A 24000-nucleotide genomic window follows, 5' to 3' on the forward strand; every position below is an offset into this window, starting at 1 on the left:
AAAATTGGACATTGAACTACCTGAGGACCCAGCTATACCTCTCTTGGGCATATACCCAAAAGATGCCCCAACATATAAAAAAGACACATGCTCCACTATGTTCATCGCAGCCTTATTTATAATAGCCAGAAGCTGGAAAGAACCCAGATGCCCTTCAACAGAGGAATGGATACAGAAAATGTGGTACATCTACACAATGAAATATTACTCAGCTGTCAAAAACAATGACTTTATGAAATTCGTAGACAAATGGAGGGAACTGGAAAATATCATCCTGTGTGAGGTAACCCAATCACAGAAAAACACACATGGTATGCACTCACTGATAAGTGGCTATTAGCCCAAATGCTTGAATTACCCTAGATGCACAGAACACATGAAACTCAAGACGGATGATCAAAATTCGAAAGCTTCACTCCTCCTTTAAAGGGGGAACAAGAATACCCTTGGCAGGGAATAGGGAGGCAAAGATTAAAACAGAGGCAGAAGGAACACCCATTCAGGGCCTGCCCAAAATGGCCCATAAGCATATACAGCCACCAAACTAGATAAGATGGATGAAGCAAAGAAGTGCAGGCCAACAGGAACTGGATGTAGATCTCTCCTGAGAGACACAGCCAAACACAGTAAATACATAGGCGTTGCCAGCAGCAAACCACTGAACTGAGAATGGGACCCATTGAAGGAATCAGAGAAAGAACTGAAGAGCTTGAAGGCTCAAGACCCCATATGAACAACAATGCCATCCAACCAGAGCTTCCAGGGACTAAGCCACTACCTAAAGACTATACATGGACTGACCCTGGGCTCCAACCTCATAGGTAGCAATGAATAGCCTAGAAAGAGCACCAGTGGAAGGGGAAGCCCTTGGTCCTGCCAAGACTGAACCCCCAGTGAACGTGATTGTTGCGGGGGAGGGTGGTAATGGGGGGAGGATGGGGAGGGGAACACCCATATAAAAGGGGAGGGGGAGGGGTTAGGGGGACGTTTGCCCGGAAACCGGGAAAGGGAATAACAATTGAAATGTAATAAGAAATACCCAAGTTAATAAAGAAAAAAAAAAGAGTTTAACAATAGGGCCCAGAGTGACACACAACGGCTGTGGCTCTTCTCCCACTGCTGTAAGGAGCAGAGACACTCGGACACAGAGGTGCCAGTCAAATCCACAGATTCCCCTAGCAGTTTCCTGAGTTTCATCTCTCCATCCACTGCCAACTCAGAGCAATAGAGAAGCAACCTGGAACCCACTCCCCTGCTCTTCATCCTGTTCCCTCAACCCCAGGTTAACCCACTAGAATACTAGCCACGGAGTGAGTGATGTCTCGTGAAGAACCTGTTTTCTCTAAGTGTCAGTGGAAACTGTTAGCTGGCTCTAGGTCACCATGCTACTAAAAAGAGTTGCTCTCATTCCTCTGTCCTTGCACATGAAACCTTAGCGCATGCCTGACTTTTCTACACCTGCAATGTGTTTATTTGCTACATTACTTCTTCCAGATGTCTCATTCGGTCGTATTCTTCAAGGAAGCTATAGAACATATCACAAGAACTACCAGGGTCCTTCGACAGCCAGGGAGTCACATGTTAATGGTAGGAATTTAAGTTCTTTAAATGTTTTTAAGGTTGCAAACTGGTAACTCAAAGTCCAGTAAAATCAGCATGCAGAAGCTGTATTCATCTGTAAATTATGAAAAATTCCAATAATTGAGTGGTAGAGCCGAACCTTAGTCTTCATTGTTTGCAAAAAAAAAAAAATTGCTGTCCCGTAGACGTGTTATTTGTTTGGGGAAGGTCCTGGATATGACTAAATCAGATGTGCTTGGCACCACATGTAATGTATCCTAGCATGAATCTGGCATCTACACAGGTGGATCCTGACTTCAAAAGTAGTACCCCAACCTGGATGTTGATTTAGAAATGAGAACCATTGCACAGAGATCTGTCTCTTAAGAGGATACATGACAGCTAACTTAAACTTCCAAAAACTTAGAAGAAAGAAAGGGTTTTGGAGAGCCAAATAAAATTCACAGTATTAGGCTAGGAAGCTGGCTCGGTGTGCGAAAGTGCTGGCTGCTAAGCCTGGTAACCTGAGTTTGATCTGGGGACTCATGTGGTAGAAAGAAAACTGACTCCTACAAGCTTATCCCTGACCTCTATACTTCTGTTTGTACGTGCACACACACACGCACACACACACACGCACACACACACACACCCAATAAATGTAATAAAACAATAAATACATAATATTTAGCCAATTCTATAGGCATCATTTAATTTGTTGCTTATGGGTACCATTTATTTATATTTTATTTATAACTGTTTTCAAAAGCAGGACTTAATCTCGCATGCAGAACAACTAGTGTTTTACTTAAACATTCTTTCTTATAAAGACATTTATGACAGAATTAAAAGGAAGCTTTGGAATGAGAAGGTAGAATCAAGAAACACGGTACAAAATAAACCTGGCCGCCCTCGGCTGTTCTCTCACTAGTCTTCCTGTCTGCGCATGGCAGCACGTGAGTCTTTCTGTCTCTTCAGTGTGGGACTCCAGCCTGCGGGACGGTGCTGCCCACCAGGGTTGGCCTTCTAAGATCATTTAGCCTAATCTAGACATCCTCACACACATGCCCTGACATCTTTCTCCAAGGGAAGTATAGATTGACAAATTAGAAAATCGGAAAATTAGAAAATACCTTGAAAAGACAGAAGGCAATTACAACACATTGCCTAAAGGGAGATCTGTGGGAAATCTACAGGTGTAAAGGCTGATACATAAAGAGAAGGAACTTCTGATCAATAGCCTAGACTACAAAAGGGTAATCAAACCCAAGGCAAGCAATAATAATAATGATGACGATGATGATGATAATGGAGTATAAAAGAGGCAGCAGAAAAACAAGTAAGGATTTTAATAAACCCGGAAGTTGGTTCTTTAGAGGATCAAGAAAATGCAGATATTTTCGTGCCATGAGATGAGACTCCGTTATTAAGTCCTGCCATTACAGCGACACAGGGTCCCAGGAAACAGTCAGTCAGATCACTTCCACGGATGGCAGTTTCCCTACATAAAGATAGTCTCCGCTTCCTTCCTGTTGCTGTGATAAAGATACCCTGACCCGAGCAGCTTCCAGGAGAAAGGTTTCCTTCGGGCTTGCCCTTCGGGGACAGTCTGTCACAGCAGCAATTTCAAGGCAGCCGGAGCCTGAGGAGCGGGTCGAGTGATGTCTACACTCAGAAGATGATGATGCACACTGCTCCGTTGCCTTTCTCCGTTTACGCAGGCCAGGATCTCAGTCAGATGAGTTTTCTTCATCAGTTAATGCAACCGAGAGAATTCCCTCACACGCTCGCCCAGAGGCCCATCTCCCAGATGACTCTAGGTCTTGCCAAGTTGAGAATTGACATTAACCATGACACTAACAAAAAATTGAAGAACTTGAAAGTCTTAGTGGATCTGTCACAATTAAAAAATTTAACTAGAATTCTGAAACTTCCTGCAAGAAAATCCCAAACGGCACGACCAGGGAATTCTAACAACTGTTTAAGGAAGAATTTATCCCAACATTCCACAGGCTCTTCGAGACAATAGAAGGCTTAATTCCCAACTTCTCTTTCTGGCTAGCGATACCAAGGTTAGACAAAGGCTCCAGTCCATTTTGAGCAGCTATAGCAAAATATTTGTATCTGGGAAACATAAAGTTACCTGATTCTAGATTCAGAAGAAGCTAGACAGAGTGCCAGAGAGTTGGGCAATGGATACAGGGTGGATTCACAGTGGAGCGTGCGTGTGTGTGCGTGTGTGCGTGCATGCGCATGCATGGCACACGTGTTGGTAGGGATGCAAATGGCATGGTTACTTTTGAGAGATGGTTTGCAATGTCTTACGAAGCTAAACACAGTCTGGACATATGATCCAGCAAGCATGCTCCTAGAAACTTTACAGCTACACACAATCTTGCACATGAATAATAAAAACGACTTTACTCACTAATGACCAAAGCCTAAAACTTACCAAGATGAACCACAACAAGCACGTGATAACTTGTACGGGTAGAATATTATTCAGAGATACAAGTAAGCAAGCTGAGACTGGATGACGGCTATATCAGTAAAGTGTGTGCCCCAGTAAAAGAAGCTGTCTCGAAAATAAAGGAGTATGGAAGATCAGAGGTGAACCCGTAGCCTCCACATGCAAGTCCAGGCGCTTGTCCACTCGTGTGCAGCCGTGAACACACACCAAAACCCACCCAGCACACAAGCTATGAAGCTGGAAAAAGATTTGGCAGATCCTAAATGCATAGGACTGAGAGAGATAGGTAATGTGGACAATTATATACTCACATTTTTCTTATGAATCATTTATACCTTCTCCCAGGAGTATAACTTCTATGCTTCCTCAGGAAAGTCCCAAGCATCTTACCCCTTCCACTTCTAAGGAGATGTCCTTATCTGGCCTACTTGCCAGTCTTCTTACACCCTGGAGGTTGTGACTCAAATAAAACACCAGAGATCTCCCTTATGAGGCTCTGAGTCCAAGAAACTCTTGACATATCTGCCCCTGTACTTACTCAGAAACAAGGTAATCAGAACAGAGTACACTTTAAAAGGTAAACAAGATTTGCCGGGCTTGACAAGTCAGCAGCAGATCTTCTTACTAGACACTTGGGCAGTTTCATGGCCTATGAGACTGGGGACGGCATGTGGCATGCCCCTCGACGGAAAGGTTCAGCAGCCAAGGCAGGCTGGCTGGAGTTCTCTCTCCTACACAAGAACTTACACTAACAAAGAATGCTGTGGGAAAAGAACAAAAGAACAAAGACCTCCCTTTTCTAGAGAAGTTAGCTCATGTGGGACCACTGTGGTGTATGATCGAGGAGCAAAAGAATACCAACATTGGACACAAATAAATTCTTCAAATATATAAAATATAAACATTGTATTATGGTAGAAGTTGGATATTAACTACAGTAGCTTTGGCCTGGAGCTTTTTCTTAGGCCTAATGACAAGTAGCCCTCTGACCAGTAAAGCTGATAATACACCGCTTGGGACGTGAAATCTGCTCAGGCTTGAAGACTTTCCGTCTACTGCCCTCGAAACCACAGGATTCTTAAATATTGGGTTACGGAGCTGATGCAGGAAAATGATGTAAAAGATAACCCTGTTCTGTTATGTTTATCAATGATGACTAAACTTATGACCAAGAGGAAGTTAAAGCATGTGCCCAGAAAACCATATGATCTGGGCTGGAGAGGTGGCTCAGCGGTTAAGAGCACCGACTGCTCTTCCAGAGGTCCTGAGTTCAATTCCCAGCAACCACATGGTGACTCACAACCATCTGTAATGAGATCTGATGCCCTCTTCTGGTGTGTCTGAGGACAGCATCAGTGTACTTATATATAATATATAAATCTTTAAAAAATGAAAATTATATGATGTATGTTTTGGAATGTGAATCTATCCCTGCTTACTGAGTTCTGTATAAATAAAGAAGCAGTCTGGCTGCCAGTCAGTCAGCACACAAGACTCCCTGACCCCTATTCCCGGCTCACTCCTCCATCACTGACTCCTTATCTCCTCTGCGGGGGCGGGGGGGGGAGTGGGGGCCCGGGGGTCCGGGGAGATAGATCCATAGGGATTAAAGTTAGGAATCAGCAGTTGGTTGCCAAGGGCTTGCTCAAGAGGGAAGGTCCAACAGTTTTTAATATGATGGAATTCTGTGTGAATCAGGAACTCACTGTACTACAAATTTGTCTAAACCACAGAGCTTCACCACTGAAGACCAAACCTTAGTGTTTGTAATTTCGATCTTTTTAAGACACGGTCATTCTTACATAGCCCAGGCCAGCCTTGAACACCCTGTGTAGCCTCGGTTGATGCTGACCTTATGATTCTCCTTCCTCCGCCTCCCAAGTTCTGGGGTTACTGGAGTACGCCTGCTCATCCTGTTTTGTGTGCTGTGGGGGATCAGCCCAGGGCTTGGTGCATGTCAGGAGGTAAGCAGTTGACACATTACAACCTCAGCTCAGTGTCCGCAAATGTGTGTGTAAGGTAACTTCATCATTGCCGGAGAACACTATTGCCTAAAAGAAATACCTGTCTAGTTTCTTACAGATGAAGCATCAGCCATGGACGATGACACAGTATTGGTTTATCGGTCAATTTGTGGTATTTTCCAGGTTATCAGTCAATTTGTGGTATTTTCCAGGTTATCAGTACAGTAAAATTTCATACATTTTAAAAGAAGATACTGAATGTAGATAATTGTCTTATAGCATGAGATATGCTGGCTGTGAATATTTCTATCAAAAATAGATACTCTATATTTTATTATATTATTATTTATAATAAGTACTTATTAATCAATTCCCATAAAGTACATAGGAATAGCCTCCTTTGTTCTTGTGGGTGTTTATTTGTGTGTATTGGGATTGGAACTCTGAGCCTTGTCCTTGTTAAAAGAGTAGTATTCCACTGACCCACGTCAGGTGAATAAGACGTTTATTTCTTTCTCTTGCAAAGATTGGAATGGATGGCTGTGGGAAGGAAACTTACGGAATGATAGCCTGCTACGTGGCAGAATACAAAATATGCAAAGTGCCTATCTCTCACAACTACGCCATCTCAGAGTTCAAAGAAATGTTAAAAAAGGTGTTTATCCAGGCCGGCTTGGAAGAGACCCCCACAGTTGTCATGGTTGCCAACTTACAGGAAGAACACGTATGTGCTCCAGGTCTCCATTACTTGCTAAAAATTGGTGCCGGTGCCCCCTAGAAGGTTGACATTGGTGTGTGTTTTCCCACTCACTCACCGCCGTACTCTCTCTGCTCATCCGGTCACAGCCCACGGGCAGTGTCCACAGTCACGCTGCAGTTCCAAGTAGACAAACAGCAGAAGTATTTCCCATCTTTGTCATTTCTATTTTTTTTTTTTTTGGTTCTTTTTTTTTTGAGCTGGGGACCGAACCCAGGGCCTTCGCCCTAGGTAAGCGCTCTACCACTGAGCTAAATCCCCAGCCCCTGTCATTTCTATCTTAATCAACAGATTAGAAGTAATTACTCCTCATAGCAAAACCAACCACCTCGTCGTACCAGAGCCAGTTCTGTCCTCTGCTCCGCAGATGTTTGCAGATGTGTGTATGCTCTACCTTGCTGGGGCAGCTCCGGTACCTGCCATTCTCTCCTTTATCCATCACCGTCGGGGTTTTCCTTGCATGATTTCGTGCAAGCAAAGACTTCCCCACTACTTTGCACAAATTGTGTCCAGGGATGTTGTACGTGACTTATATCCTGACAAAATACCTTAAAATATTATTTAAAACCCTATCCTGCTTTTTCTCCTAATTCTGGGTCTCTGTCTATTAGAAAAAAAAATCTAAATTCTCTGCCTTTTCTGGGTTTTCTTCCTTCCCCAAATCTGAGCATTCTGCCCTACTGATCTGTTGAGGCTTGTCAACAGCCTTCCTTTCTGGTTGCAAAAGACGCTATTTCTGCCATGTGCGGTGCCTACCGTCCTAATTCCATCGATGGCAGAAAACCATGTCAGGCCAGAGGCTGAGACGAACCTTCATGGGTGGGGAAAGGGAGAGAAAGAGACTTCTTTCCCTCTGTTCAGAAGCAGATGTGGGTGCATTGAGGTTGCTTTTAACTGCTCGAAACAAGGTCCCTGCCTGGTCTGCTGCCATGTTTGAATTGACGAGTGGGCAGATGAAGCTCATGCTGGTGACTTTGGGTTAAGATATCAGCTTTTTAATCATAAGTAGTCTCAGTTACTTTCTCGATCCGTTTAGCAAAGAGTGTATGGTTTATTCACTCCTGGTCAATGTGTGTTTCCCTTAAGGTGTCATTTCTGGAAGACTTGAACTACATTATCAATGCTGGAAAGATTTCTAACATGTTTGAAAACGAGGAACTAGATTCGATCGTTATGAGAGTCAGGACATTTGCTGAGCAGTCTAGTTGCATGGATGATAGAAAATATTTACTCTCATTATTCCAAAAGGTACTGTTTTGTGTCTTGGTAGATTTAAAGCAGGCCATATTTGCAATTCTGTACATGATCTTCAGGTCATGTGTAATTCCTTTCCTTCATCAAATGAGTTTAAGAAGAGCGTCCATTTTTAAATCCCCGAGCAGAATCCAGCAGATAGAGAACAGACAGGTGAATAGACTCGTGGAAGCCCTGCAGCCTTCCCAGTTTCAGCTTTTACCACACTTCCGTGGCACATAGTTACTTGTTGCCTAGAGATGGTGGTGGTTTCTTCCTGCTGGACTCTGAGCGATCAGAAGTGTGCTGACTGTTGAGGCCACTCCAGCTCTGTGGATTGTTGTAAAGTGGCTCCCAGAAACAAAGGGAAAAGCGTCTGTGCCCTGTGGCCCAGTCCGGCCAAAAACTTGGCTAAGCAGCAAAGGGGATCCGAGCAAATCTCTACACCGGTCTAGTATCCGGACTCTCACACCAGGACATTTGATTGCATGTGGCACAAAGGGACTTGCCCAACATGCCAAGTGGCATGCTGCCGGATGTAGTTTTGAATGAAATTAATAGTTATCTTAATCACAGAAAGGAAAAGAAGCAGGTGGTTAGCCCGAGACCTGCGTGTTAGCTTACATTGCCTCACCATAACCCGCTAACTCTGATGCTCTTTGACTACCGTTTCTCTCCTTCAGTTCTAATTAGTCTGGCTGCTTTCACACATTGAGTTTCTGTAAGTTACTAAAGGCATGCCACCCCAGAGAAAGTTAAGCAGTAGACTCGTTACTATCTGACACAAGTGTCCCCCTCCCCATAAGAGTTGGTGCTGGACCCACCATCTGGACATAGCGGGCACAGTTAAATGGGGCAGAAGGGCTCTGTGGGTTCCCGCTTCCCTGTCAGCTAGTCTCTTAAGAGTCTACCCAGTTAGGAAACTGCTGAGACAAGTTTTAAATGGAATTTTCAATATAGTATCATTTTCAACGCAGGGAGTTATATTTTAACAGCACGTATGTTCCTCCATTTCAGAGAGTATCTAAAAATCTGCACGTTTGTATGATGTGTACGACTGGACCTCACTTCCGCCATAGCTGCCGAGTTTACCCCTCTATGATTAGCTCCTGCACCATCGACTGGTTCCAGAGGTGGCCCGATGAGGCTTTCCTTATTGTGGCCAACTCCTACCTAGAAGAAAAGCTGAACGTGGAGAACAAAGAGGTGAGCAGCTAAACTGAGAGAAGGTTGGGACTTAAGCTTACACATGGCCAAGCTGGGCCTGAGCAGCAGTGGCCAGGGCGGGGGAGGGGGCACTCGGGGCAGGGGAGGGGATAGGGCAGAGGTGGATCTGAGCTAGGCTGTGTGATGCTCGATTTTCGTCCTAACTCTTCACAAGCTCCATGTTTGTTCTGCCTCCTACCCGACCTTGCTCAAGGCTGCCTGGGTTGTACACTGCCTAGGTCACCTCTGTTACCATTTTGTACAGTAGCTCCTTTCATGAGAATTCTGGAATCCTCAAGAGTATTTCTCTTTAAAATTTTTCTTAGCAACTAGTGCCGGTGAGATGCCTCAGTGGTTAAGAGCACTGGCTGCTCTTGTAGAATACCTGGGTTTGATTCCTGGCAACCACGTAGACACTCACAACCATCTGTAACTCCAGTTCCAGAGAATCCAGTGTCGTCTTCTGGCTTCTGTGGACAATGCACACACATGGTACATAGATGTACATAGACATACATGTAGGCAAAATACCCATACACACAAAAAATAAGTAACTTGCCAGACAGTGATGGCACATGACTTAATCCCAGTCACGCAGAGGGCAGGGGGCAGGGGGGCAGGAGGAAGGAGCAGGGGCAGAGGGGGCAGGGGGCAGGGGGGCAGGGGGCAGGGGCAGAGGCAGGTGGATCTCTGAGTTTGAGGCCAGCCTGGTCTATAGAGGGAATCCCAGGACAGCCAGAGCTACACAGAGAAACCCTGTCTCAAATAAACAAAAACAAAATTTCTTGACAATTACACACACACACACACACACACACACACACACACACACACACACACACAGCATACCGATGGCTCTCACCCACTGCCCGCTTTCCCTTCTCCCACCTCAGACTACTCCCCTCTTTCTCATTCTCATGTCGTGTCATGTCTTATGAGCACAGTATGTGGTATCTTCTGCAGTATTTCTGGTGGGCAACCAAGAGGGGTGACAAAGTCTGCATTATTTAGGGGCCCTTAGGAGTCTCCCTAACAACCCCTTCTGCACAACAAACCCTTTGGTAAGAAGTCTGCAGCCTTCCTCGTATTTCATTTGGTGATCTTAGTCATTAAACCTGTTCTTTGACAATGTCACAGAGAGAGAATGGGTGTAAAATGTGTAGACTTCTCTCAGCCTAGCCTCATTCTCACACCCTGTCTGTTCTAAGGGCGTTAAACTAAAGATACCATAGGCCTAGCTGAAAGGGGTTAAAGATGCTGACATAGGGTTGTAAAGGCCTAAATGCCAGAGACTCAGTGCAGGCCTTTGAAAGCACTGAAATCTTTACAGGGTCAAGCTCCAAAGAAATGAGAAACAGAGAAGGACGGGGCAGAGGCAGAAACCCTCCAAGAGTCTGCAACATTCTTTTTTTTTTTTTTTTTTTTTGGTTCTTTTTTTTTCGAGCTGGGGACCGAACCCAGGGCCTTGCGCTTCCTAGGCAAGCGCTCTACCACTGAACTAAATCCCCAACCCCGAGTCTGCAACATTCTTAAGGGTGACCAGAAGCTGTGGAGCTTTGTGTCTAGAGTGCTCCACATTCTAAGCTCAGTGGGGGTTCTTTCTCCTCTGGGCCAGTGAATTCAGAAGCTTTATTAGACTCAAACTTGCTAGAGTGCCACCCTTTCATTATCCACTCTCAGAAAGAAAAGGAAGCTAGTGTCCCAAGGGCCCTGTGCCAGCTAGTTTCATGTCAACTCAACACAAGCTAGCTTTATCTGAAAGGAAGAAACTTCGCCTGAGAAAACGCCTCCATAAGACCCAGCTGTAGGCAAACCTGTGGAGCGTTTTCTCTTAATTAGTGATTGATGGGGGAGGGCCCAGCCCGTGGTGGGTGGGGCCATCCCTGGGTTGGTGCTCCTGGCTTCTACAAGAAAGCAGACTGAGCAAGCCAGGAAGCAGCACCCCTCCATGGCCTCTGCCTCAGCTCCTGCCTCCAGGGTCCTGCCCAGTTCTGAGTTCCTGTCCTGGCTTCCTTCAGTGATGAACTCTTTCCTCACCAAGTTGCTTCCTTTGGTCATGGTGTTTTGTTGCAGCAATGGTGACCTTGACTGAGACAAGCTCAGAGTGTTATGCTGGATCCCTAAGTCCTTGGGTGACTCTAGCAGGAATGAGCACACAGGCGGAGGAATGAGTCTGGTGTGTCACTCGTCACTCACAGCTGCGTCCTCTGTCTCAGCTTCTTCCGTCTTTAAAACTCTCGGAGACTGTGGTGCCTGCCCAGAACCGGCCTCTGTAACTCTGAATCTCAGAAATGCTGGAGTATTTCAAGTCACTTCTCATTCTTCCCCAGTGATGTTCTCATGTGATTCTTAAACATTGTTGTTCTTCAGAATAAGATAAGGCAGTTTGCCCCAACGTGTGTCGAAATCCACAAAAGTATGAAAGACTTGAGCATAAAATACTTTGAAGAAACGGGAAGACACTATTACATCACTCCCAGTTGCTACTTTAAGTTCCTGGAGACATTTACCCACAGTCTGCGGATGAGACAAGAAGAAATGCAGACAAAGAGGTAAGGCTTTGACGGAAACAGAAGCATGTGTTTTCTACGTCAGTGCTTCTGTGTCTACAAAATGTTATCTACAAAATATACAGACAAATATAAAATAATGAATTCAAATCTACCTTTCTTGTGGAGGCCTTGGGGCCACAACTACCGCGGATCATAAGGAGAAAGTCCACACCTCTCCTGCCTGAATCCTGGGGTCACCCCACAGTGGGGAGACTGTCGGATCTACCAGGGAGAAATCAGTTCTTCTTTCTTTTTTTTTTTTTTTTTTTTTTTTTTTTTTCCTTTGAGCTGGGGACCCGAACCCAGGGCCTTGTGCTTGCTAGGGCAAGCGCCTACCACTGAGCTAAATCCCCAACCCCAGAAATCAGTTCTTGTTAGATTATTTCTCACTGACACAGACAGTGGAAGCAAGGGGATGGCTAGAGGTGCCATTTCCTGTGGCTTTAGGGATAACACCAAAAGACAAGTGGATGGTTGGTTGACTGTAGAACAGAAGGCCAAGAGCACGTACCACACTACCTCAAAGCACAGTATGGGTCACAACTCTGGCTGAGAATATGGGAAGAAAACACAAGGCAGGAAGCCTCGGGAGTAATTAGATCAGTTGCTGCAGTCATCATAATTGATGACAATGATGTTATTGTTGTTAGAATATCTTTTACTTGTTCTTTGACAATTTCATACATAGATACAATGTATCCTGATTATACTCCATCTCCCTCACCCTCCAGCCTCTCTCCTCACATCTTCCCACAGACTTTCAGGTCCTCCTCTTTTTCTCTCGTTCTGAGTCCAGTTGGCCCTGCTTGCTGGGACGTTGACATGAGCTCATCCGGGTGACCATAGCTGCAATGGAGCCTGAGTGTCATGCATGTCACATCTGGAAGACAGCCTTTCACAATGCTTCTCCCCCAGCCTCCAACTCTTAGACGTTTTCCTCCCTCTTTGTAACTTTTTTTTTATGGTGCTAGGGATAGTGGCACTCTGCCACTAACTTACTCCCACAGCCCCTCACATGTAACCACAACCCAGGAGACAATGAGAATCTATCTTGTGACAACCCCCTGGAGAGAAAGTAAACTGATAGAAAGCAGCCTTGTAGCCATATTGCTCACAAATATCCGGAATTCTCACATGCCAGGAGATCAAGAGAGCTCCTGCTGAGAGGCAAAACCACTGCAGGTGAGCCTTACCTAGATGGGCCTCAGGCACCACAGGACAGACACTCTACTACGTAACCCATCGCAGGCCTGTTATGTGTAAACTAACAAGTCCTTAAAATAAAAAAAAAAAAGCCACTTTTTCAGGTACCTTTGGACAGAATCCATTCAGACTGTCTTATAATACGTTGAATAAAAGTAGCCCTAGTGATGTCTCCCACTGAGAAGCCAAACCACAGTCAGAAGTTCTGTACGTACTCTGCCTCAGCTGGGCATCAGGAATTATGGGTAATCTGTATGATGAGCACATCTCAGCCTGGCGTTTATATAAGAAGTTAGCGCAGCCTCAGTCACACTCTACTAACACAGGTTCAGGGTCAGATTTCATTGCGTTTTGTGAACAGCATCAGTGGGCATGAAAGACTGTACCAGTTAAATGCAGGGCAGCAGGAATCGTCGGAACCCAGGCTAACGAAGCCACACGGTGTTCACGAGTGATCTTGCTCTCCTGCTCAAGTGGAGGTGTCTACCTATCAGGAGGTTTCCATGAGATTAAGATTTCTATTGTTCTGGGGCTAAAGAGATAGCTCAGCGGTTATGAGCACGAACTGCTCTTCCAGAGGTCCTGAGCTCAATTCCCAGCAACCACATGGTGGCTCACAACCATCTACAATGGGATCTGGTGCCCTCTTCTGGTGTCTGAAGACTTCAACACAGTACTCATATACATAAAATAAGTTAATCTTTAAAAAAAAAAAAAAAAGATTTCTATTCTTCAAAAGTTAGATGGAGGAAGGAATGGGTAAATTGCCCAACTTCCCTCCAGACCAGAGTCGAGAGAGATTCCTACCTTCAGCTCCTACATCTAGGATCTATGATAGCTCCTTTTCCTCCAGAAGACTCTGGCCTCCACTCATGGCTGTATACCTGAGTCCAAAGCGAGTCCATCATCTTCCTGTATCCTGCCCCTTAACAAGTTGACATAATTCCTCCTGGCCCCTACTTCTCTTTTTGTCGTGTATTTTCTCAAGTGTGTTTTTACATTTTTAGTTGATCGGGACGTCTGATTTTCCTACTTTAAACTCCCAATATGCGATAGGTTATATGTCAATTGACTTTCAAATCCTGAATTTGTCTTAAATCCCTAAAATATAAATGCTCCTGGTGTGTAATTCTTTCCATGGTAGTAAATTTTATTTCCTAAGAGTCGGTTGTATTTCCATACAGGGCAAGCACCCCTCGTCTGGCACCTAGGAACGCTGACCTGGAGAGCTGAGAGAATTTGAGATGTTGGAGATTTCAGAGTGGGGATGCTCAGCCAGGACACCCCACATCTGAAACACTTGTGGTGTTCAGCGTTTCAGATATGGGAAGCTCAGCCTACTCTGTTTCCCCTTCAGGAATCGCTTCTACATGGGACTTTCCAAGATCCTGGAAGCGACTGCACTGGTTACGGACATGCAGGAGGAACTCTTGATTATCGGTCCTCAGATAGAACAAAAGGCAAAGGTATGTTCAGTCTTAAATCTCTCCTGAAAGCTGTATTGTCTGACACAGAACCGTGTTTGAGAGCAGAGCCTCTGTCTGCCACCAAAGGTGAAGCCTAACTTCCACTTTACCGCAGTGCGCCTGTGGGAAGACGGTGAAGAAACTACATTTTAACAATTAGATATGATCCTCGTGGGAAACTGTCTTTTTTTTTTTTTTATTAACTTGAGTATTTCTTATGTACATTTGAGTGTTATTCCCTTTCCGGTTTCCGGGCAAACATCCTTCCTCCCCCTTCCTTATAGGTGTTCCCCTCCCCACCCTCCCCCCATTGCCGCCCTCCCCCCGACAGTCTAGTTCACTGGGGGTTCAGTCTTAGCAGGACCCAGGGCTTCCCCTTCCACTGGTGCTCTTACTAGGATATTCATTGCTACCTATGAGGTCAGAGTCCAGAGTCAGTCCATGTATAGTCTTTAGGTAGTGGCTTAGTCCCTGGAAGCTCTGGTTGCTTGGCATTGTTGTACATATGGGGTCTCAAGCCCTTCAAGCTCTTCCAGTTCTTTTCTGATTCCTTCAACGGGGTCCCGTTCTCAGTTCAGTGGTTTGCTGCTGGCATTCGCCTCTGTATTTGCTGTATTCTGGCTGTGTCTCTCAGAATCGATCTACATCCGGCTCCTGTCGGTCTGCACTTCTTTGCTTCATCCATCTTGTCTAATTGGGTGGCTGTATATGTATGGGCCACATGTGGGGCAGGCTCTGAATGGGTGTTCCTTCAGTCTCTGTTTTAATCTTTGCCTCTCTCTTCCCTGCCAAGGGTATTCTTGTTCCCCTTTTAAAGAAGGAGTGAAGCCTGTGGGAAACTGTCTTAATTAAGCTGTGATAAAACACCATAGCCTCAAGCAAGCTGGGGAGGAAAGGGGTTCATTTCATCTCCCAGATTGTAGCCCGTCATGGAAAGAAGTCAGGACAGGAACTCGAGGCAGGAACTGAAGCAGAGGCCATTGGGGGGCAGGGTGCTTGCTCCTCACGGCTTGCTCAATACAACCAAAGACCACCAGTTCACCGGTGACACTGCCCACAGTGGACTGGGCCTTCCCATTCAGACCTGCCTCCAGGCCAGGCCTATGGAAGCATTTTCTCAATTCAGATTCGTTCTTCCCAGATGACCCTAGTTCCTATCAAGTTGACATAAAAACCACCCAATGCCATAACTAAGTATAGAGACTTACAGGAAAAAAGTGAAAAGAGATGAGGTCATTAGCTAATTTCATCGGAAATCTGCTATGGTAATTTGCAGAGACTGTCAATTATTTTAAAAGCCACTGCTCGTCTCGTTTGTGTGTGTGTGTGTGTGTGTGTGTGTGTGTGTTGCTAGAAATTAAAAGATCTGACCACAAGCAAGAACTCTACCACTGAGGTACAATCTCAACTCTTGCCATTGTCCATTGTTTTATATATATATACATATATATGTGTGTGTGTGTATATATATCACACATATATATGTATATATATGTATATATATATATCACACACACATATATATGTACATATATATCACACACACATATATATATGTGTGTGTGTATATATTCCCCTTGTAGGACCCCAGTTACACCTATATGAGACCATTTACATAAAGTTCTTTTCATCCTTATGGGTGAATTGCCCACATGTATACATGTGTGCCCAGTGTCTGTCCAGGTCAGAAGAGAGCATCCAATCCCTGCACCTGGAGTTCGGATGGTGAGCTACCATGTAGGTTCTGAGGATCGAACCTGGGTCCCCTGGAAGAGCATCCAGTGCCCTGAACCACGAAACCATTTCCCTAGCCCCTGGTCATCTTCCTTGATGTCTAGGAAATCATCTTCATGGAAGCCATCCTACTTACACATAGTTCAGGCTAAATTCCTATGAATAGCATCGTTATTAAATTAACTACTTTGATCTCTGCTCTGAAGAAATTCCGTGTCAAAGTCCATTCGTTATAAGCAGAACCGTTTGATTTATCAGGAAAAAGAGATCTTGATGGAAAAGCTGCGGAAAGACTCTCAAATCGTCGAAAAGGTGCAGGTGCTTGTGAAGCAAGATGAGGAGATTGTGGCTGAACAAGTGAAAATTGTGGAAGACTATGCTCAGGTGACTGCAAGCCGCCTGGGGCTCTGAACCCCACAGGTGGAGGCTGTGGCCCTCGGTGGTTGCCCTTCCTTTTATCCCAGCAAATACCCTTTAGCCCCCAACTCCACACAGGACACTAAGGAACTCAGCCTCGATCAGCCCTGGTCCCAGGAGGCTCTGCAGGCTGCATTAGAACTCCCGTGAGCTTTGCCTCCGGGAGCAGCATCCCCTAGGAGCCAAGCAGCTCTTGGGGACAGCTGTTGTTGAACAATGTGTGTCACTTCCAATGTTTATTTTCAAAAGCCTCTGTTCACTTCTGTCCCTGCAGTTACAATTCCAGCATGGTATGCTAGGTTAAGTTTGCTCAACTCCAGGCTGAGTACTAGCCAACCCTTCTCAAAGAAGCAACCACGTACATTGAAATAAGCATGATTTATTTTCCCATGATACCCACAAGCTATGCTCACTGGCTAATCTGACAAGGCCTAAGTCAGTCCTAGCACAGACTTAGTATGAAGCGAATGTGAATGCAGATTCAAGTTGTTCTCTGGTTACTTAAAAATGTTCCTTTTTCTTTCTTTTCCAGACAGGCCTCACTATGTGGGCCCTGCTAGCACAGAACTTGACATATAGAACTAACTGGCCTTGAACTCACAGAGATCCATCTGCCTCTACCTCTTCAGGGTTTGAATTAAAGTGATGTGCCCCTGTGCCTGGCTCAGCTGTCTTCTTATCGGAACTGAAGAGCTCTCTATTGCACCACTACTCCTCTTTTTCCTCTTCTTCTTCCTCCTCTTCCTCCTCCTACTCCTCCTACTCCTACTCCTCCTCCCTCTCCTCCTCCTCCTCCTCCTTCTCCTCCTCCTCCTTCTCCTCCTTCGTCCTCCTCTTCTCCTCTTCCTCCTCCTCCTCCTCCTCCTCCTCCTCCCTCCTCCTCTTCCTCCTCTTCCTCCTCTTCCTCCTCCTTCCTCCTTCTCCTCCTCTCTTCCTCCTCCTTTTCCTCCTCCTTCTTCTTCTCCTCCTTCTCCTTCTCCTTCCTTCTCCCTTTTCCTTCTTCTTCTTCCTTCTCCTTCTTCTTCTTCTTCCTCCTCCTCCTCCTTCTCATCTGAGAGAGGGTCTCACTATGTAGCCCGAGCTAGCCTGAATCTTGCTGTGTAGGCCAGATTGGTCTCAAACTCATGAGATCAACCAGTCTCTGCCCTCCAAGTGCCAGGACTGAAGGAGACAGCCACCGTGTTCAGCCCTTTGTCAGCATGACCAATCCCACCGCTAACAGAACAGACGCCCTCTAAGGGCATCCCTCACACTGTTTGACAAGGCAGTCACTCGGTGTCTCTGCTTCCCACACATGGATGGGAATCACCAGGAATTGGATAACACATTGCATTGCATTTATAAAATATGGCCCACAACGGAAGCCTGTGTGCACTTGGCTAATTTGTACTATAAAAATTTCCCATCCACCTTCCAACTTCAGACATGCAACTGTATCTGTCTGTGTGTGATTAGGACTGTGCCTTCATTGCAGAAAACTGCCAACGAGCTGAAAAGCGTGCTGCCTTCTTTAGACAAGGCAATCGTGGCCCTCAACGCCCTGGATAAAAGCGATATTTCCGAATTGAGGTAAGTAATTTTCTGTCTCTTTTGAGTTAAAAGGCCCCTAAATAGAATGTGTGACAAAAATCCACATTCCAATATTGTATTAATTAATTTATGCCCATTTGGTTCCTGTACATTTTTCTTTATCAGTGGTATTTACTGTATGTTACTGGTTTTATGGCATGCCAGTGTTTTGTGGATCCTTAAGAAAGGAGAACTACTACACCCAGCCAAAAGCGTGAGACATTTGCAATAAACTAAATTGCCATCGCTGATGTGTAAAACTTTACACCCCAGAACAGGTCAAGTAAAACATTATCTGTGGAGTTCCAGCGTTAGAACCTAATACTCACGCACCGGCACTCATTCCAGAGTGAGTGTGGGGAGTGGCTAGCAGCCGGCCATGGAACACGGTAGACTGAAGTGCTCACACAGGGGACACTATGGGAGCTCTTCTCCCTGGCATGTCTTTCAAATAGTATCCTAATATGAAGGATGGGACTGAAGAGAAATATCCAAGAAAGCCCTGGAAGAACTGAAATATGATAGGGTACAAACCTTTTGATCCTGATTCGGGTCTTTGGGAAGGATATTTTTAACTTGAGGTTTCTTCTTAATAATGGAAATCTCAAAATACCCTATTTCCGAACATGGCACATATTCCATCAGTCTTACAAGGTAGCATTTGAAGGGGCAGCAGAGACGATGGTTCAGAGGTTAAGGGCACTGGCTGCTCTTCTAGAGGATGCAGATTCAATTCCCAGCATTCACATGGAGGCTCATAACTCTCTGTAACTCCAGTTCCAGAGGATTTGACACCCTCTTCTGGCTCCCATGGGCACCAGACCACCGCGTAGGAAAAACACCCAAACACACAAAATAAATGTTTACATTTCTTTTAAAGACAGTAGTGTTCCAACAAAGGATATGGGGGAACTGGGCAAACCCACCATCATCTCCATGTGCTGAACTCGTGCTGGGTCACAGGTGTGCTGGGTCACAGGTGTGCTGGGTCACAGGTGTGCTGGGTCACAGGTGTGCTGGGTCACAGGTGTGCGCTGGGATGCTCAGCCTCTTACAGGGTTGTTGGGAACCTAGACTCAAGTCCTCATGCTCACACAGCGAGCCCTTCACCAACCGAGCCATCTCCCTGGCCCCAAACTCACCACATGTATAACACGTTAACTCTTAGTTTCACAACAGCAGACCAGAGCACATCACCATTCTCAAGTTAAACCACCTAAGACGAGCGGATCAAATGCACAGAGGATGGACAGCTGTGGGGTGAGAGTAGGGCAAAGGAGTGGATGACACAAACGCCCCAGAAGCGTGCTCAGCGATTTTTAGGGACTGCAAAAGACCAACGTGGCTAGAGCTGGGAGCTAAGCGGGGGTGGTCGGGTGAGGGGAATGGAGTCAGAGTGTTCACAGAGGCCCAGCCATCCCTACCTAGCATAGCCCCTCCCACAAGAAAGCCTGCACCTTGTGACTTTCTTCCAGAAGGTCCCATTCAATTAACTAGTGTTCTAAAAGATATTCCTGAAAGAATAGCTCAAATACCTATAATTTCGCTTGACTATTAATTTAAAATCTGTATTTGTTGAGGGGGCAGGCTATTTGCACCTGAGTATGGATGCCTATGGAGACCAGAGCATCAGATCCCGTGAGGTTACAGGTTACCCGTGAGACACCCAGTGTGGGTTTTGGGAACCAAACCTAAATGCTCTGCAGGAGCAGTCCATGCTTTTAATCACCAAGCCGTGTCTGTAGCTCCCCACCCTCCCAGGTGCCACCGGCAAGCAGTGAAGCATGCGGCTGGAGTCCTGGCACTGCCACTTTGTCCCCACCTGCACCTGAGCTTCCTGCTAGGCAGCGGGATGGCAGATGAGGGTCCCAGTCAGCTAACACAGAACGGCCTCACTGAAGGCACCACACTGAAGGCATCACTCTCGTGTTGGGAAGTCCCTCTCCTCTACTTTGGAACCACACACACCATGTTGTCCTTGCATTCTTTGCCCATGCTATGTTATTTGTAAAGATTCTCCCATGTGATGTTAGCACTGTAGATAGCACTGGTTGGGACACAACAAACAGCAATTTGCACAGTAACAATCCTCTTATCCAAACTTTAGAGCAGTACTTTTTGTGCAGGGATGAGGATAAAGTACAACCATGAGATCCTTGCAAGGGTAGTCCGGGATGATCCTTAAATCACAAGGACAGGGCTGACTCGCAGTGAGCACACGCACACACAATGCCTCTGTGGCATGGTCATCAGTAAGTCAACTAGAATGGCACAGGAAGTCCCTAACTTAAATGAGTCTGCAATGGGTACTTTCATAACAAAAAGAATTAGTTCTAACTCAGATGGTTCTCAGTGTTAAATTTTATGCATTTGACCTTCCTAAGGCAAAGATATCCATGTACTAAAAACACTAAATTTTTAAAAAATAAATAGTAAACTGTCTCTATGTTGACTGGTACTCCTTATCAAAACAGTTGTTAAAATATGTATACACGCATGGTGCATGGTCTCTCCTGTACGTGGAAGAGAGAGAGGGGGGGGAGGGAGGGGAGGGAGGGGGAGGGAGGAGGGAGGGGAGGAGAGGAGACAATGAAAGCAGAAGGGGTTGCTTGGAGAAAAGAGGAGGAAGGGAGAGAGGACATAGAAGTATGTTGGAAATGAGTAAGAGAAAATTGCAAACTACACATAGGAAAATTTTATAATGAAGCCCATTGGTTTGTAGGCTGCATTAAATGTTTAATATAAATAAAGTTGAAACATCTATGTATGTAATCTTCCGGAATTGCTTCCAGGTGGATGGTTTTCATCCTGAAGCTGATTAGATGATCACCCTGTCTTACAGAGTCTACGCACGCCCTCCCTACCTTGTTCTGACCGTCATGAACGCCGTGTGCATCCTTCTAGAGAAGAAGCCCAACTGGACAACAGCAAAGCTGCTGCTCTCGGACACCAGCTTCCTAAAGCGACTAATTAACCTGGACAAGGACAGCATCCCCGATAAGGTACAGCGCTGACAGCTAGGGCGTGCGCACTTGCCGTGTCCATGTCTACAGACTGCAGAGTCAACCGCAAGTGCTAAAACAGGTTCTGAACGACTAGTGAGCATTAAAAGTGGATTTAAGAATGAAATGCATTGGGGGTTGGGGATTTAGCTCAGTGGTAGAGCGCTTGCCTAGGAAGCGCAAGGCCCTGGGTTCGGTCCCCAGCTCTGAAAAAAAGAACCAAAAAAAAAAAAGAACGAAATGCATTGCACAGGGAAGACAGTGGTAGGCGTTAAAGGGGGGCTGGCAAGATGATAAGGGGGTGAAGGCATACCCCATCAGACCTGACAGCATGAGCTCCATCCCCAGAATCCTCACAATAGAAGGAGAGAATTGCATGAAATGAATACATAAATGAAATCCTAAAGCAAGAGCAAGAGAGCCAAGTTAATGGTTTCCCCTAGAAGTTTTCTTCTACCCTCTTCACATTAAAACAGAGACAGCATCGAGCAGCCAGTCAGTCAACCAGCGAATCACCGTAGCCCGTGCCCCTGGGAAGCAGAGTCCCACACAAGGGAGAGGAAGTGTTTGGCAGAATGTTAGCGGTGATATTCCTGAATTTAATGTGACAATTTACTCTCTAAAGAATAATTAACAAGTATACTCCCCTGTGGTTTTGTTTAAATACATCTGAAAAAAAAAGACTGGTCTTCTAAAGAAGCGATTAAACGTCTCGCAGTACTCAGAGTGGTCAGAACATATTACTAGCGGCAGGTTGAGAGAGCCACACACATCTGAATTATTAGGAACATGGAGCTGTTCCAGGGCAAGAGAGGAGATACCGAGGCAGAAGGTGAGAAGGAATCCAGGCCTAAGGACGACTCTACCATTTATGTGGCTCACAAAATCCATAACTTAGCCGTAGGTTAGCCAACAGGCCACGATAGGCATCGTCTCCTCACAGTAAAGCACACTGCGGGTGTCAGACCTTCTACACACGACATTTGCCTAAGCTGAAGTTCCTTTTAAATCTTAACAAGGTCACAGCAACAATGGCAAATGTTCGATAGAAAGGTTCCCTCACCCAGGGCCACTCTGAACCCGAAATGAAGCTGTGTGCCTTTAATGGCAGCCGTGAAACTCGTCCTGACGTACGTCTCATGTAACATGTTCTCCCCAGGTGTTCTTAAGGCTCAAGAAGATTTTAAATCTGCCTGACTTCAACCCCAGCAAGATCGCTATGGTTTCGGTGGCTTGCTGCTCCATGTGTCAGTGGGTGATCGCCTTGAACAACTACCATGAAGTACAGAAGGTACTCGCTGCTTCCTGATTGTCTGTTGTGATGCTCAAGGGGCCCAGTGTAGTTCCGAAAGTAATCTGCACTTAGCAGTGCTCAAGTGAACCTCGGCGGGAAGGCCCATATGTCTTTCAAATCTGACTCGCCGAGACTGGATGCTTCTTTAAACTTCCTGTGAAAACCCTTCTATGTGTTGTATTTAGTATTTTATCCATTACAAACTGCATTCCTTCAGTGCTATATAAACTTCCAGGAAAGTTTGTTTTAAAGACTGATACCTATGTCTCTCAAGTATAAGACATCTTAAACCACAAGCCTAACTGTTTAAACTCTTGGGTGTTTTACTCTCACGAAGGTGGTGCGTCCTAAGCAGGCACAAGTGGCGGAGGCACAGAACGTCCTTCAAATTGCAAAGCAAAGGCTGTTTGAAAAGCAAAGAGGTTTACAACTGGTAAGGTTGGGGGCGGGGGTTAGCTTTTCTTTTTATGATTTTATTACTTGTTAAATTCACAATACCTTTAAGAACTGCATAACATTTCCAAGTAACAGTCAATAAAGTCAATAAACACCTCAGGGCTTCGGGTATTGCCCATGATAGTGCACTTGTCTAGAAGCGCCTGGGCCTGAGATTCCACTCCTAACACAACAAGGCTGTGATGGGGAGAAGCCATTGTTTCAGGAGAGCTTACTCACCAAAAGTAAAATGGGGAAAATGGTATAGTTAGGGATGTAATTGGGAGGACTAAATAAATACTATAGGTAAAATGTGCGAAGCTCTCCCTCTCCACTACATACATAATCATTAACAGTAGTATTAATGATCATCATCCCATAACTCCATTTCACCAAATTTCTCCAAGTTCGGTCTATAAAAATGTGAACCTGGACTCATGTACTCCTCATTCCGCTGCCTCCAGTCATGACTCTGTTAACTCACTCAGTCACACTTACTCCTCAGATAGCTGGAGTGGTGCTGAGTGGTGATCCTTACCTGATATTTAACACATTCTGTGCAGATGCCAAACTGTATGATTGATGTGGCAGACCCTGTTGAAGCGTTGTGCCTCATTCTGAGCAGAGAGGGTTCTGTGGAGGGCGGGTGTTCACTCTCAGAGCTGCAAGGTTGGCATTAAGTCAGCTTTTATTTCAGTACACTTTATCTATCCATCCATTCATCCATACACACACACACACACACACACACACACACACGCACGCACACACGTATAGACACATATAATATCTGTCCACACTACCACCTGTCCAGGAGTCGGAAGCTAAGCAGTCTGACGCTGCCCAGAGGCAGCCAGGACACCTTAGCTTCTCTCAGAGGAAGATTTACAGCGTCCAGTATGAACTCAGTGGGCTGCTCAATGTGTTTCTCAAATGCAAGCCCCACGCCACTGGCTTTGCACCTTCTATGGAAATTGTCCTCATACTTTCTTCCATTTCAAATTTCTCTCTCTTGTCCATCTGGACTTTGGTGTTGAAAATACTTCTGAAGATTCTAGAGAACTCTGGGAAATAGGTTGAGAGCTTACTAGTCACCCACACCCTCATCAAAACACCCTTTAGGAAGTGCAGTGCCCAC

The 24000-nt window shown here is 45.5% G+C and overlaps 1 protein-coding gene across 1 annotated transcript in view; it reads left to right on the forward strand.

Annotated features, from left to right (window-relative positions):
• Dnah14 (dynein axonemal heavy chain 14) overlaps window positions 1–24000 on the forward strand; it is a 221151-nt gene that overhangs the window by 144676 nt on the left and 52475 nt on the right. Inside the window, exons 54-64 of the mRNA XM_032914677.1 lie at window positions 1495–1587; window positions 6521–6718; window positions 7838–7999; window positions 9002–9190; window positions 11561–11742; window positions 14303–14411; window positions 16404–16529; window positions 18037–18131; window positions 20974–21133; window positions 22293–22424; window positions 22765–22860. Of these exons, the coding sequence (XP_032770568.1) occupies window positions 1495–1587; window positions 6521–6718; window positions 7838–7999; window positions 9002–9190; window positions 11561–11742; window positions 14303–14411; window positions 16404–16529; window positions 18037–18131; window positions 20974–21133; window positions 22293–22424; window positions 22765–22860 (1542 nt within the window). The remainder of the gene's footprint in view (window positions 1–1494; window positions 1588–6520; window positions 6719–7837; window positions 8000–9001; window positions 9191–11560; window positions 11743–14302; window positions 14412–16403; window positions 16530–18036; window positions 18132–20973; window positions 21134–22292; window positions 22425–22764; window positions 22861–24000) is intronic.

This window comes from Rattus rattus, chromosome 10 (assembly GCF_011064425.1).
Source record: "Rattus rattus isolate New Zealand chromosome 10, Rrattus_CSIRO_v1, whole genome shotgun sequence".
NCBI lineage: Eukaryota > Metazoa > Chordata > Mammalia > Rodentia > Muridae > Rattus > Rattus rattus.